At 38.4% G+C, this 13,289-nt stretch overlaps 1 protein-coding gene across 1 annotated transcript in view; it reads left to right on the top strand.

Annotated features, from left to right (window-relative positions):
* The window catches only part of ZNF280C (zinc finger protein 280C), a 65,313-nt gene that overhangs the window by 48,568 nt on the left and 3,456 nt on the right, over positions 1 to 13,289 (top strand). Inside the window, exons 14-16 of the mRNA XM_019019857.2 lie at positions 3,390 to 3,700; positions 4,158 to 4,298; positions 9,779 to 9,841. Coding sequence (XP_018875402.1) covers positions 3,390 to 3,700; positions 4,158 to 4,298; positions 9,779 to 9,841 — 515 coding nt within the window. The remainder of the gene's footprint in view (positions 1 to 3,389; positions 3,701 to 4,157; positions 4,299 to 9,778; positions 9,842 to 13,289) is intronic.

Here is a 13,289-nt window from a genome sequence, read left to right as displayed (position 1 = left end):
GCTGACTTTTTTTTTTTTTTTTTTTTGAGACAGAGTCTCACTCTATCCCTCAGGCTGGAGTGCAGTGGCGCGATCTCAGCTTACTGCAGCCTCCGCCTCTGGGGTTCAAGTGATTCTTGTGCCTCAGTCTCCCAAGTAGTTGGGATTACAAGCATGCAGCATGATGTCCAGCTAATTGTTTGTATTTTTAATAGAGACCGGGTTTCGCCAACATGGCCAGGCTGGTCTCAAACTCCTGGCCTCAAGTGATCTGCCCGCCTCGGCCTCCCAGAGTGTGGGGTTACAGGCATGAGCCATCACGCCTGGCCCTCTGACTTCTTTACATAAAGTTAGCTCTTGAATATTTTCTCCAGTAAAGAGATAGATAATCCAAGGTGAGATAATCCCTAAACATTTGTATTTCACTTTGAGTACATGCTTTTGAATGCGAGTATGTCTGCTATTTAAATTAACAAAAATAATATAAAACAATTATCTGAATATCTAGCGTAAGATAAACCATCTGGCATCCTTCCGTGCAATCCATTTGTTCCATGTTGGTATTAGACATGCAGAATATTAATGTAGGCAGTACAATCCTCTCTCACATCTTCCGTTATTAATAAGATACCAATGGTAATGATAATATTGATAATAATGATACTATATGCACTTTAAAATTAAGTGTTCGGTGTGCCTTTCCATACATTTTATTATTTAACCTATGTGGTGATCCAGTGATATAGACAAGGCAAGTATTATCCCCATATTAGAGATGAAGAGGCTCAGAGAGGCTAAATTCCTTACTCAAGGTCATGTAGCTAGGAAGAGGTAGTACTAAGATTCTTAAACTCAGGTCTTTTGACTTCTACTCTAGTGCTTTCAAAACATGTATTTTTGCAAGCTAACAAGTTCTGCTTCAGTGCTTTTCTATACCACGTATATTTCATAGGACTTCATAGAAGCTGTTCTTCAAGTACGTGGGGGGAGTGTAATCAAATGATTAAAGAAAATGTTAGTGGATGACTTTTCTATTATTAACCAATAGATACAAACATTTTCTTTTTCCAAATAGTAAATGATAAATTTTATGTGTTACCATTAAGGAAATTCTGAGCATTATTATAACCACCATGCTGTGTGATGAATTGATATAAGCTCCACCATAACCTTGGAAGCAGAAATCATGCCCCCTGATCCCCCAGGAAGAGGTCACATTTACTGAAAATCTGTTTTATAGTTACCAGAGGGTAATGCAGGCCTTTCCAGAGTTCTTATTTCAGGCCTCTATATTACATTTTGACCTCTCTATTTGTGAAAGCCTTTTGGTTAGTTGGGTTTTTTTGTTTGTTTGTTTTTGAGATGGGGGTCTCACTCTGTCACCCAGGTTGGAGTGTAGTGGTGCCATCTTAGCTCACTGCAACCTCTGCCTCCGAGGCGCAAGCGATCCTCCCACCTCAGCCTCCCAAGTAGCTGGGACCACAGGCGGATGTCACCATGCCCAGCTAATTTTATTGCATTTTTGGTAGAGATGAGTTGCCCAGGCTGGTCTCAAACTCCTGAGCTCAGGCAGTCCACCCACCTTGGCCTCCCAAAGTGCTGGGATTACAGGCATGAGCCACCACACCCAGCCCTTTTTAATTCTATCAAAGCATAAAATAGCTATGGAATGTGCTCTTTTGATATTTATCTAATTTTTACTCCTAATTATTCGTTAATATCTGTTAACATACAACTGTTATCAATATAAAACTAATATTATAACAGTAAGTAAATATCAAGATAAATTTCATTTAATCAGTATGACCATTTAGAATAAGTAGAAGGCTTATCTGATTGTAGTTTATACTTGCCATTTTCAAAATAATGATTTTAACTTTTTGTATTGCAGTGGTTTTTTGGTAACAGTGTTATTGAGATATAATTCATATATCACACAATTCACCCATTTACAGTGTACACAGTTCAATGGTTTTTAGTATATTCAGATTTGGGCAAACATCACTACAATAAATTTTAAAACATTTTTATCACCCTCAAAAGAAACCTCATACCCTTTAGCATTCACTATTTCCCCTCCACTAGACCTGTGCAAACTTTAGTCTGCTTTTAGTGTTTATGGATTTTCCTATTCTGGACATTTCATATAAATTGAGTCATACAATATGTCATCTTTAGGGACTGGCTTCTTTCGCTTAGCATAATGTTTTGTAGGTTCATTGATATTGTACCATGTTTCAGTACTTCATTCTTTTTTGTGGCTGAGTAATACTCCACTGTATAGATATTCTACATTTTATCCTTTCATCTGTTGGTGGGCATATGGGTTGTTTCCTCTTTTTGGCTATAATGGTGCTGTAAAAATTCATGTACAGGTTTTTTGTGTGAACGTATGTTTTCATTTCTCGTGGGTATATACCTCTGAGTAGAATGGCTGAGTCAAATGGTAACTCTTACCTTTAATATTTTGAGAAACTGCCAAACTGTTTTTCTTTTTTTGTTCTTTTGTTTTTGAGACGGAGTCTTGCTGTGTTGCCCAGGCTGGAGTGCAGTGGTGCGATCTTGGCACACTGCAACCTCCGCCTCCTGGGTTCAAGCAATTTTCCTGCCTCAGCCTCCCGAGTAGCTGGGATTACAGGTACCTGCCACCATGCCTGGCTAATTTTTTGTATTTTTAAAAGAAATGGGGTTTCACCATGTTGGCCAGGCTGGTCTCAAACTCCTTACCTCAAGTGATCCGCCCACCTCGGCCTCCCAAAGTTCAGGGAGTACAGGCCTAAGCCATCACACCCGGCCTGCCAAACTGTTTTTCATTGTAACTACACTGTTGTGCATTCCCACCAGCAATGTATGAGGGTTCTCATTTCTCTACGTCCTAGCCAATACTTGTTATTGTCTGTTTATTATAGCCATTCTGGTTGGTGTGAAGGGACATCTCATTTGGGATTTCATTTGCATTTCCCTGGTGACTAATGACGTGGACCATCTCTTTGTGTGCTTATTGGCCGTTTGTATATCTTCTTTGAAGAAATGCCTATTCATCTATTTTCTCTTTGGTTGCTTGTGCTTTTGGTGTCATATATAAGAAACCGTTGCCTAACTCATGCTCACAAGAATTTACTACTGTATTTTCTTCTAAGAGTTTTATAGTTTTACCTTTTAGAATTTGGTCTTTAATACATTTTGAGATAATTTTTGTATATAATATGAGGTAGGGGTTCAAATTCATTCTTTTGCACATGGATATCAGTTTTTCTAGCAGCATTCATCAATACTATTTTTTGCCCCATTGGAAATGTTTTGGGACCCTTGCCAGTTTACCGTAAATGTGATATTTACAGCTTACAATATTTTTAATACTAATGCGATGGTTACTTTTCTAAAAATATGTACTGGCTTTGTTTTTATAGGTTACTATTCGAGCTTCACTTGGACCTCTCCAGTCAAAATTACCAACTGCACCTTCCGGTTGTGCTCCAGGCACTTCTTTTCTTCAGGTCACACCTCCGACATCTCAAAATACAACTGCTAAAAATACTAGAAAATCTAATGCCAGTAGATCTAAGACAAGTAAGCCTCGTGCAACTACATCCACTGCAAGTAAAGCTAATACAAGTAAGCCAAGGGGACGTATAGCTAAGTCCAAAGCAAAACCCTCTTACAAGCAAAAGCGACAGCGCAACAGAAAAAATAAAATGAGCCTTGCTTTGAAGAACATAAGGTAATATCTTTTATTCCTGATATACAATACAAATTTAATCTTACGTATATAATTTACCATATCATAAAACCCTCTTACACATTTACATGATAATCACTTATCTGGCATAAAGACCAAGCAAATGAGAAAAAGGTACTTTTTACAACTGCTGAGCAGAACTTGAGTCATTGTGTTTATTCTCTAATTTTCATCTTTTACACTAAACTTATATTTTGTGCTTTTATCTTATGATAGATTAATTGGTTTATTTGATCCCTTTTATTCCAGGGAAATGTTAACTGGTGTTAAATTTTTTACACTTACTCTAGCTTGTTTCAAAGCAAATTTTCAAATTATGAGTCTACTTAAAGATACCGATTTAAACATTTTGGCTTCAGTTAATAAAATGTTAATAAGATTTTCCCCTATTATTTTTGTTTTATAATCTCTTTTTATCTTTTTTTTCCGTCTCCATAAGGTGTCGTCGGGGAATTCACAAGTGCATTGAATGTCATTCCAAAATAAAAGATTTTGCAAGCCACTTTTCTATATACATCCACTGCAGTTTTTGCAAGTACAATACTAACTGTAACAAAGCCTTTGTAAATCATATGATGAGGTAAGTTAAACATGTAAACTGCCAATCAGAATTTCCATTTGGGTCATTTGTTTTTTGAAAACAGAGTTATCCTATTGAAAGCAAGTTTGTCTCATCAAGGAACTAAAAGGGTCTAGCAATAGGGAACTTCTAAGATGTTCTTTGTACTATTTTCCAGCATAGTAACTCATAAAATTACTGGGACAAAAACTCTGAGAACAATTAGACTAATGAAATTAAAATGAGTTTGTTAGGGAAATTTGTTTTTTCTATGGGACTTTTTTTTCTTTTACGTCTTTCAAAAAGTGGTTATTTTTTTAACATAAAATGTTAAGTGTTTTCAATATATTTATCAAATAAATATGATCAGCTCTTGCATTCCACATCTGTGGATTCAACCAACTGTAGATAAAAGTGTTTTTAAAAAATTACGTCTGTACTGAACATGTGCAAACCTTTTTCCCATTATTCTCTAAACAATACAGTATAAAACTATGTAATAGCAGTTACATTGTATTAGGTATCATAGGTTCACAAATCTAGAGATGATTTAAAGTATACAGCAGGATATGTATAGTTTATGTGCAAGTACTATGCCATTTTATATCAGAGACTTGAGTCTCTGCAGATTTGGATACCTGCAGGAGGTCCTAGAACCAATACCCCATGGATACAGGGACCCCTGTATATGTAATTTCCTGAGTGTTATCCTCTTCACAGCGATCACTTTGAGAGGCTCCAGGCTTTTTAATGATGCTAAGAACATTATCCTGTCTCTGTCTCCCACATCTGTCTGTCCATTTGTCTTTATGATCATCCATCTTTGCATTCATTCAATGAAACATAAGAGACTGTAGGAATATTCCAGTCATGATGCTACCGTTAGAATTCCTTTTCATGCATTGATTCAACTTAATTTGAGCACCTATGATCTACTCTACACAAGGGAAAGACTTCAGAGCCCCCCTTACTTTCATTTGAACCTCATTCACAGGGGCTTGCTTTATTCCTTCAGATTGGATTTTATTTTAAATAACCAAAAAGTTTCCAGATATAAGTTCATTATTCTAATTAAGATAGTTCCATTTATTTTCAGTTAGAAATAAGATATAACTAGCCAGGCACAATGGCTCATGCCTGTAATCCCAACACTTTAACAGGCCAAGGAGGGAGGATTGCTTGAGCCTAGGAGTTCAAGACCAGCCTGGGCAACATAGCAAGACCTCATTTCTATTTTTTAAAAAAGAAATAGGTATAACCAATAAAAGTTGTTTTCTTGCAGATTATAACAAGACCTCTATATTATTTTCTGCTCATAATCAGCTACCACTTTGAAGGATTCACCCACATTTTTTGATGGCTTCAGCACCTGGCTTGCAGGGGTTTTTTTCCCTTTGGTGGTCAGCCTGACCTTATGATACCTTTACTTCTTTAGTGCTAGCACTTTACATCCCTTTCTGCTTTGTTGTATCCCCTTTCTTAACACCATCCCATTTTACCTCATTGTAGACAATACTTATTTTGAATTCTCATTACCCCATGACTTTCAGAGTCTTGACCCCTTTTTCTAGTCCAGTAGTATCAATTCAATTTTGTAGCCAACCATGCCCTCAAGGTCTTCTGTTTTGAATGCTGCTTTGTTTCTGTCCTAAAATCCTTTATATCTTCAGGCATGCTTAGTCTTGCTATCTTTGCATCTTTTATCCTTTTTGATGTATCCCTATACTCAGTTCTAGACTACCACACCATGCTTGATTCAATCAGCTCTGAATTCATGATCTTTAATTTGGTCCTGCCCTTTTAAAAATACTGCTTTGTTTTTGTTTTGTTTTGTTTTGTTTTGAGATGGAGTCTTGCTCTGTCACCCAGGCTGGAGTGCAGTGGCATGATCTCGGCTCACTGCAAGCTCCACCTCCCGGGTTCATGCCATTCTGCTGCCTCAGCCTCCCCAGCAGCTGGGACTACAGGCACACGCCACCACGCCTGGCTAATTTTTTTTTATTTTTATTTTTTTTGTGTCTGTAGTAGAGACGGGGTTTCACCATGTTAGCCAGGATGGTCTCGATCTCCTGACCTCATGATCCGCCCGCCTCGGCCTCCCAAAGTTCTGGGATTACAGGTGTGAGCCACGACGCCTGGCCAAAAATACCACTTTGTTTTTATCTACAACATCTGTCTGATTTTATTCTAGTCCCTCAGTTGTTAACCTTGCCTAATAATTACTCAGAGGTCATACTTTTCGTTTTTCTCGAGATTAACTTTTTCCTGTCTCAAGGTTTTTTTTCCTTCAGACATTAATCTCAAAAAACAGACATGTCCCACTTTTTTTAAGTTAACCCTGTTCGTCATCTCTTGGATTTCCTCCACACCCTTATTTCATTATTTTGGACCTTCAGTTCATCTCTTTCTCTCTACCACATTCATTGTGTCTGTAGATATTTTCAGGCTTGTTTTTAGGATGAGGAAGATCTGCCTTTACTTTGCATGTTTTCTTGTTCCTCCATTTACCATCAACATTTATAGAGTATTCTTTACTAGCCTGTTTGTCATTTTTTGACTCTTTGTGATTTGAGTGTCACCCCCCCACCCCCCACCGCCACCTACATACAGCTAAAGCTTCTCCTTTAAAGGTTATCAGTCATATCCTAACTACTGGATGTACTCATTATTTTTCATTCTTACTCCTCTATGACTTCTTCAGAGTATTTGACATTTTTGATCACTTACTTTTGGAACTCTTCTCAACTTCTGTCTGTTAAACTGTTACCACCGTTTTTCTTCTTTCCTTTTGGCTACTCCTCTTCTATATAATTATCTTTTCTCCCTTCAACTGTTCTTGTCCCCTTATAATCCCTTTCTTGGTACCTTAACCATTCTTAAAGTTTTATCTTTTACCTTTCAACTGTAAATCCTCCGATTTCAAAGCCGAGTTTCCCTGAGACCCAACTGTTTGTTTCTAACTAGGATTCAAACCACTTTTACTTCAATACCCTTTAAGCTCAGTCTGTTTCAGGGCATCATTTGCATAAACATGAAGCACCAGCTAGAAATAATTTACTATCCCAAGTTTCTGAAGCCCATGGAGTTCTCTTGATCTGCCACTATACATCCTAGCTTCTGGAGAGTCCACCTTTTGCAATTTACCAGTCTGCCTCTTCCACTACTACAGTGGTTCTGCACCTATACCCCAGTTTCTCTAAAGCAGACCCTAGCCAACCCTTCCCCCAGTACACTGCTGTGATTAATATTGTTCTCTTATTCTGTGCTAAACACTTGGCTGCCCTAGTGAGGCTTTAATTCTGCCACTAATTTATAGAGGATTAAATTGGAAAATATTTTTGGCATTACTTAAACCCATGTGTCATTCCGTCCTCCCCTCTCCCATTTTCCATAGGCTCACCAACTGTCTTGTAGAACCTTCAGCCCCATTCTATCCCTAGACATTCCCAATTGACCTAAAGTTACCTTCATAACATTTTCCTAATTTCTGGTGAGCCCCTGCACTGTCATCACACACATTGAGCTCTTACTCATCATTAACCTCATCTAGAACTGAAAGCTTCCACTTCTACTCTTCTAAGGGCCTCGTAGGTCCCTTTGCTTTTCCCCTACTTCAGGGGTACACTGTTTCCCTCATTGCTTCAGGTACCTTCCTCTGAATGGTGCACCCTCACTCCTACTCGGTGTGGACTTTTGTCATAGGTTTGAGTTCTGTATGTTCAGAGGCTTCATTTTCTCAGAGGTTGAGTACCTTTATTCCCAGGCTATGCCAACTCTTGTGAGAAGACAGGCCCTCAAAATTGATCTGTCTTCCCCAATGTATAGGCTCTTCATATTCAGTATCTAAAGTAGTTTTTTCTTATTCTTGATTATTCTCTGGAATGCCCCTCTCCTTCCTCTCATTTCACCCTCTGTGAAGTATCTGATCAGCACAGCCAGTCACAAGAATCATTCCTTTCTTTGAGTTCCGTAACATTCTGCTCTTCTGCCTCACATGTGTCTCTATTACCTCTTTGAGAAAGAAGCTCTTTCTTTGTATTCACCATGGTGCGTATTCTGAGGATATTTTCTTGGAATTACAGCTAGCCAGAATCTTTATTTTCCCATGCGTATATAGTAAGCTGGTGATGGTTACCTTGTGTCTGAGGGTAACTGTTGACCTGCTGTGTTGGGTCTGTCAGTGTAAGATAGGGCTAGTGCTTCTCAAACTAGCTTGCATAAGAATCAGCTGGAAAACTTGGGAAAACAGATTTCTGGGCCCCACTGCCAGAGATTAGTTCACTATGTTTGCAGTAAGGCCTGAAACTTTGTGTTTCTAACAAGCCTCTAGGTGATGCTGATGATGCTGGTCCGTGGACCACACTTTGAGTAATACTGTGCTAGGCTAATCCTGGCTAATCTTGCCTGGTTGTCTAACACAGGAAGGCTTTCCTTATCATTTTAAAGGGAGGCATAAAAGCTATTACCTTTGGCTGTGAAGCTTGATTAGTGGTTTTCTGATCTGTGTGTAGGAGAAGCATTGTTTTAATTCATGAGCTCTGCTTTCCTTAATTTGCTCTCTTTGAAAGTTCTCCTGGTAATTGCAAAGGACTCTTTAAATGTTTCATGTTTATTGAATTAAGCAATGGCTTTTATCTCAAGTAGTGTTTACTTCCAGGATCATTCAGATTATCCCCCTCCCCAAACATATTAAGATTAAAATGTAATAAATTATTATTATTCTCCAGCCTGGGTGACAGAGCAAGACTCTGTCTGAAACAAAAAATAATTATTATTATAACAATTTCTATCATAGCAAAATACATTATCAAATATATTTTAAATTGTTCTCTTAATAGTTAAAAAACTTTAATTTGACACTGCATTTTTAACTCAAGCATTGTTTTTAGTAATGGTGAGTTACTGATCATCTAAGAAAATTCTCAGGGAAATATGTCATTAGAAAATATACAGGTAAAGTGGAATGTAAGTTAAAATTCTTGAATTAAACAGAGATGACTGTCTTCGTCCATTCAGGCTGCTATAACAAAATACCATAGACTGGGTAGCTTATAAACAACAGAAATTTATTTCTCACAGTTCTGGAGGCTGGAAAGTCCACGATCAAGGTGCCGGCAGATTCGGTGTCTGGGTGAGGGCCCATTCCTCATAGACAGCACCTTCTCACTGCGTCCTCACATGGTGGAAGGGGCACACTGGCTCTCTAGGATCTCTTTTATAAGTGCACTAATCTCATAAGGGCTCTGCCCTCATGACCTAATCACCTCCCAAAGGCCCCACCTCTTAATACCATCACTTTGGGGGTTAAGATTTTAACATATGAATTTTGGGGTGACACAGAAATTCAGATTATAGCTTTAACCAACAGAATTTTATTATTTAGATCATGATCTTTTATTCAAAACTAAGAAATTAAGCGTTGGCTTGAAATGTGGTCAGAAAATTAATATGGCATTGTATAATAAAATTAATAAAATCTTGTTTGTCTCGTGTTTCTCCAGCTCTCATAGCAACCATCCAGGTAAACGGTTTTGTATTTTCAAGAAGCATTCAGGAACTCTCAGGTAATCATTGATCTTTTTTTTTTCTTTCAATTGAAATATTGCAGTAACTTTTTAAAACTTGATGTTGGAGTGCCTGCTTTGGAAATGATAGAGTTCTGTTTATTATGTCCTTGGACCAAAGTTGGAGGGATAGCCTATCATCTCTGACTAAACTCTGTAGTGCCAAGCATTAAGATGAAACCTTCATGCATTTGCGTTTGTAAAATAACAAAAATAAGGTTCTCCAACCATATCTGAATAGAAGTAAGTTTATGAAAATACCATAATACTTGAAATCAATATATAGCCTTCATAATTGTTAATGTTTTTAGAATTAAAGTATATAAGTTGTTTACAGAAAAAAATTGATGACTATTTCTAAAGGCATTGATAATTACCATTGGTTACACCACACACATTTAGCTCAGAATCAACTAAACATCTGTTTTTTTACATTATTTTGATATCTTTTGACTCCATCTTCCTTTGTTAATTATTTTGCTCATGTTGACAGATGTTTGCCAGGCACATAGTACCTGGCACATAGTAGGCACTTGGTAAATATTTGTTGAATAAGTTAATGTATATGTTGAAAATGAATTATGTGGATAATGTTGGACCAACAGCTCATAGAGGAAATTTTTATTGTATTTTTAAAACATACTCATGTTAGGTCAAGTGCAGTGGTTCACACCTGTAATCCTAGCACTTTGGGAGGCTGAGGCGGGTGGATCACCTGAGGTCAGGAGTTCGAGATCAGCCTGGCCAACATGGCGAAACCCTGTCTCTACTAAAAATACCAAAATTAGCTGGGCATGGTGGCAGGCACCTGTAATCCCAGCTACTTGGGAGGCTGAGGCAGGAGAATCGCTTGAACCCGGAGGGCAGAGGTTGCAGTGAGCCGAGATTGCACCACTTAACTCCAGCCTGTGCAAAAGAGCAAAACTCCATCTAAAAAAAAAAAAAATTATGCTATTTTTAAAGCATTGAATTCGAGGAATTAGAAAAGAGTAAAATATATTAGGTGTTACCTTTACTGAAAAATGCTTATAAGAATGAAAAGAGATTTAATTCTAAAGATGAGACTTCGATTTGATTTTTACCACATTATGGTCAAGCTCAATTGTATGCTTGGTTTTTAAATTAACTGTATGATTTGAAAGATCTGAGGTGCTTTTTTTTCAACTTGAGTGGATCTCACATCTAAATAGAAAATTGGTCAAATTCTGTGTATGGGTCGGGTGCAGTGGCTCACACCTGTAATCCCAGCACTTTGGGAGGCCAAGGCAGGTGGATCACTTGAGGCCAGGAGTTCAGGACCAGCCTGGCCAACATGGTGAAACCCCGTCTCTACTAAAAATACAAAAATTCGCCGGGCGTGGTGGTGCATGCCTGTCATCCCAGCTACTCAGGAGGCTGAGGCACGAGAATTGCTTGAACCTGGAAAGTGGAGGTTGCAGTGAGCCAAGATTGCGCCACTATACCCCAGCGTGGGCCACAGTGAGACTCGGTCTCAAAAAATTTTTTAAAAATCTGTGTATGGACATAGCATTTTGTATTTCTATAAACAATTTTTTCATAATTACTATTTTGTTAAAATGAAATATTCTTTAGCTATTTATTGTGTACCTATCGGGTATAACACAACGTAGGAAGTCCTATACAGATGACCGTGATGAAGAAGGCTTGTACCAACCTTCAAGGAATGTACAATTTATTAAAGGGATATGGATATAAGGTGTGAACATAAATAACTACAGTAATTCAAAGAGGTTTCTAGTAAGTGCAGTGAGAGATACAGATTTCAAGGGGGAGAAAGGTTTCTACTTACAAGAAGAGGCACAAGGGCATTCTAGTTGGAAGAAATAACATGAATAAAAGTTCAGAAAGGAAAATGCAGAAACTATACACATTCTCCGGAATCACAATGAATAACTAGGAGTAAAATTTGGATGAAGCACAAAGTTCATATAGCATAGTATTATATTAAGATGAAAGTTGGCCGGGCACGGTGACTCACGCCTGTAATCCCAGCACTTTGGGCGGCTGAGGTGGGTGGATCACCTGAAGTCAGGAGTTTAAGACTAACCTGGCCAACATGGCAAAACCCCATCTCTACTAAAAATGCAAAAAAAATTAGCCGGGCATGGTGGTGTGCGCCTGTAATTGCAGCTACTCAGAGGCTGAGGCAAGAGAATCACTTGAACCCGGGAGGTGGAGGTTACAGTGAGCCGAGATCGCGCCACTGCACTCCAGCCTGGGTGACAGAGTGGGACTCCATTCCAAAAATAAAAAAAGATCAGTCTGGGGAGATAGTTTTGAACTTAGATGCAGATTGTTGAATCCTTGAAAATAAGGCTAGGGAGTTTGGGCTTAATTTTCATTTGGAAGATATTGGGGAAGCCATTGATGTTTTGAGTAGAATCAAGGGTGCTGAAGGAAGATCACTTTGGAGGAGTATACAGGATGAGTTGTAGCTGCATGAGACACATAGGCTGGTTAAGGCTATTGTAGTGGTTAAGACTTACTTAATAATGCCCTGGGCTGAGGTGGTGGGGTGGTATCACATCATATTTAAGAGCATGGGCTTCAGAATCAAAGGGCTCCATTTCCAACCTGATCCTGGCCTCAGTAGATTACTGAAACTAATTCTGTCCTCTGTAAAAAGGTAATAATTATAGCACCTATCTCTTTGGGTTGCCATAAGATTTAGATCAGGCAATGATGTCTAAAACCCTCAGACTGGCATAGAGTAAGTACTCGATAAATCGTTAACATCATAAAACGTTTGAAATATTGAATGTTTTACGTAAGAAGAAAGTCAGAGATAACTACAAATTTGAGCCTCAGTATTAGGGAAATGGCATCATAAAAGAGACTTTCCCCCTAAATTTCATGGGGAAAGCACATGATTCCAGTTTTATGAAGATAATTTTTGATGTGCAGGAGTTCTGGCTAGGTGTAAATCCACAACAGGTTGTTAAAACTGGAGAAGTAGCCGGGCACGGTGGCTTACGCCTATAATCCCAGCACTTTGGGAGGCTGAGGCGGGTGGATCACGAGGTCAGGAGATTGAGACCATCCTGGCTAACACGGTGAAACCCTGTCTCTACTAAAAAATACAAAAAAATTAGCCAGGCATGGTGGCAGGCGCCTGTAGTCCCAGCTACTTGGAAGGCTGAGGCAGGAGAATGGCATGAACCCGGGAGGCGGAGCTTGCAGTGAGCCAAGATTGTGCCACTGCACTCCAGCCTGGGCAACAGAGCGAGACTCTGTCTCAAAAAAAAAAAAAAAAAAAAAAAACTAAAGAAGTCAATCCAAGGTATGCACTGGTTTCCTATAGAAGTGAAATATTTAAGTTTAAAGTATCTGATGAACTTCAAAAGTATATGTATGCTTTGTTAATAAACTGATAATGATAATTACAGGATTTTAAAACCTTCACATTTCTTTTCTAATTTTATCCTCA

The sequence above is a fragment of the Gorilla gorilla genome, chromosome X (genome assembly GCF_029281585.2).
Source record: "Gorilla gorilla gorilla isolate KB3781 chromosome X, NHGRI_mGorGor1-v2.1_pri, whole genome shotgun sequence".
NCBI lineage: Eukaryota > Metazoa > Chordata > Mammalia > Primates > Hominidae > Gorilla > Gorilla gorilla.
This window is presented reverse-complemented; position numbering and strand designations above follow the sequence as displayed.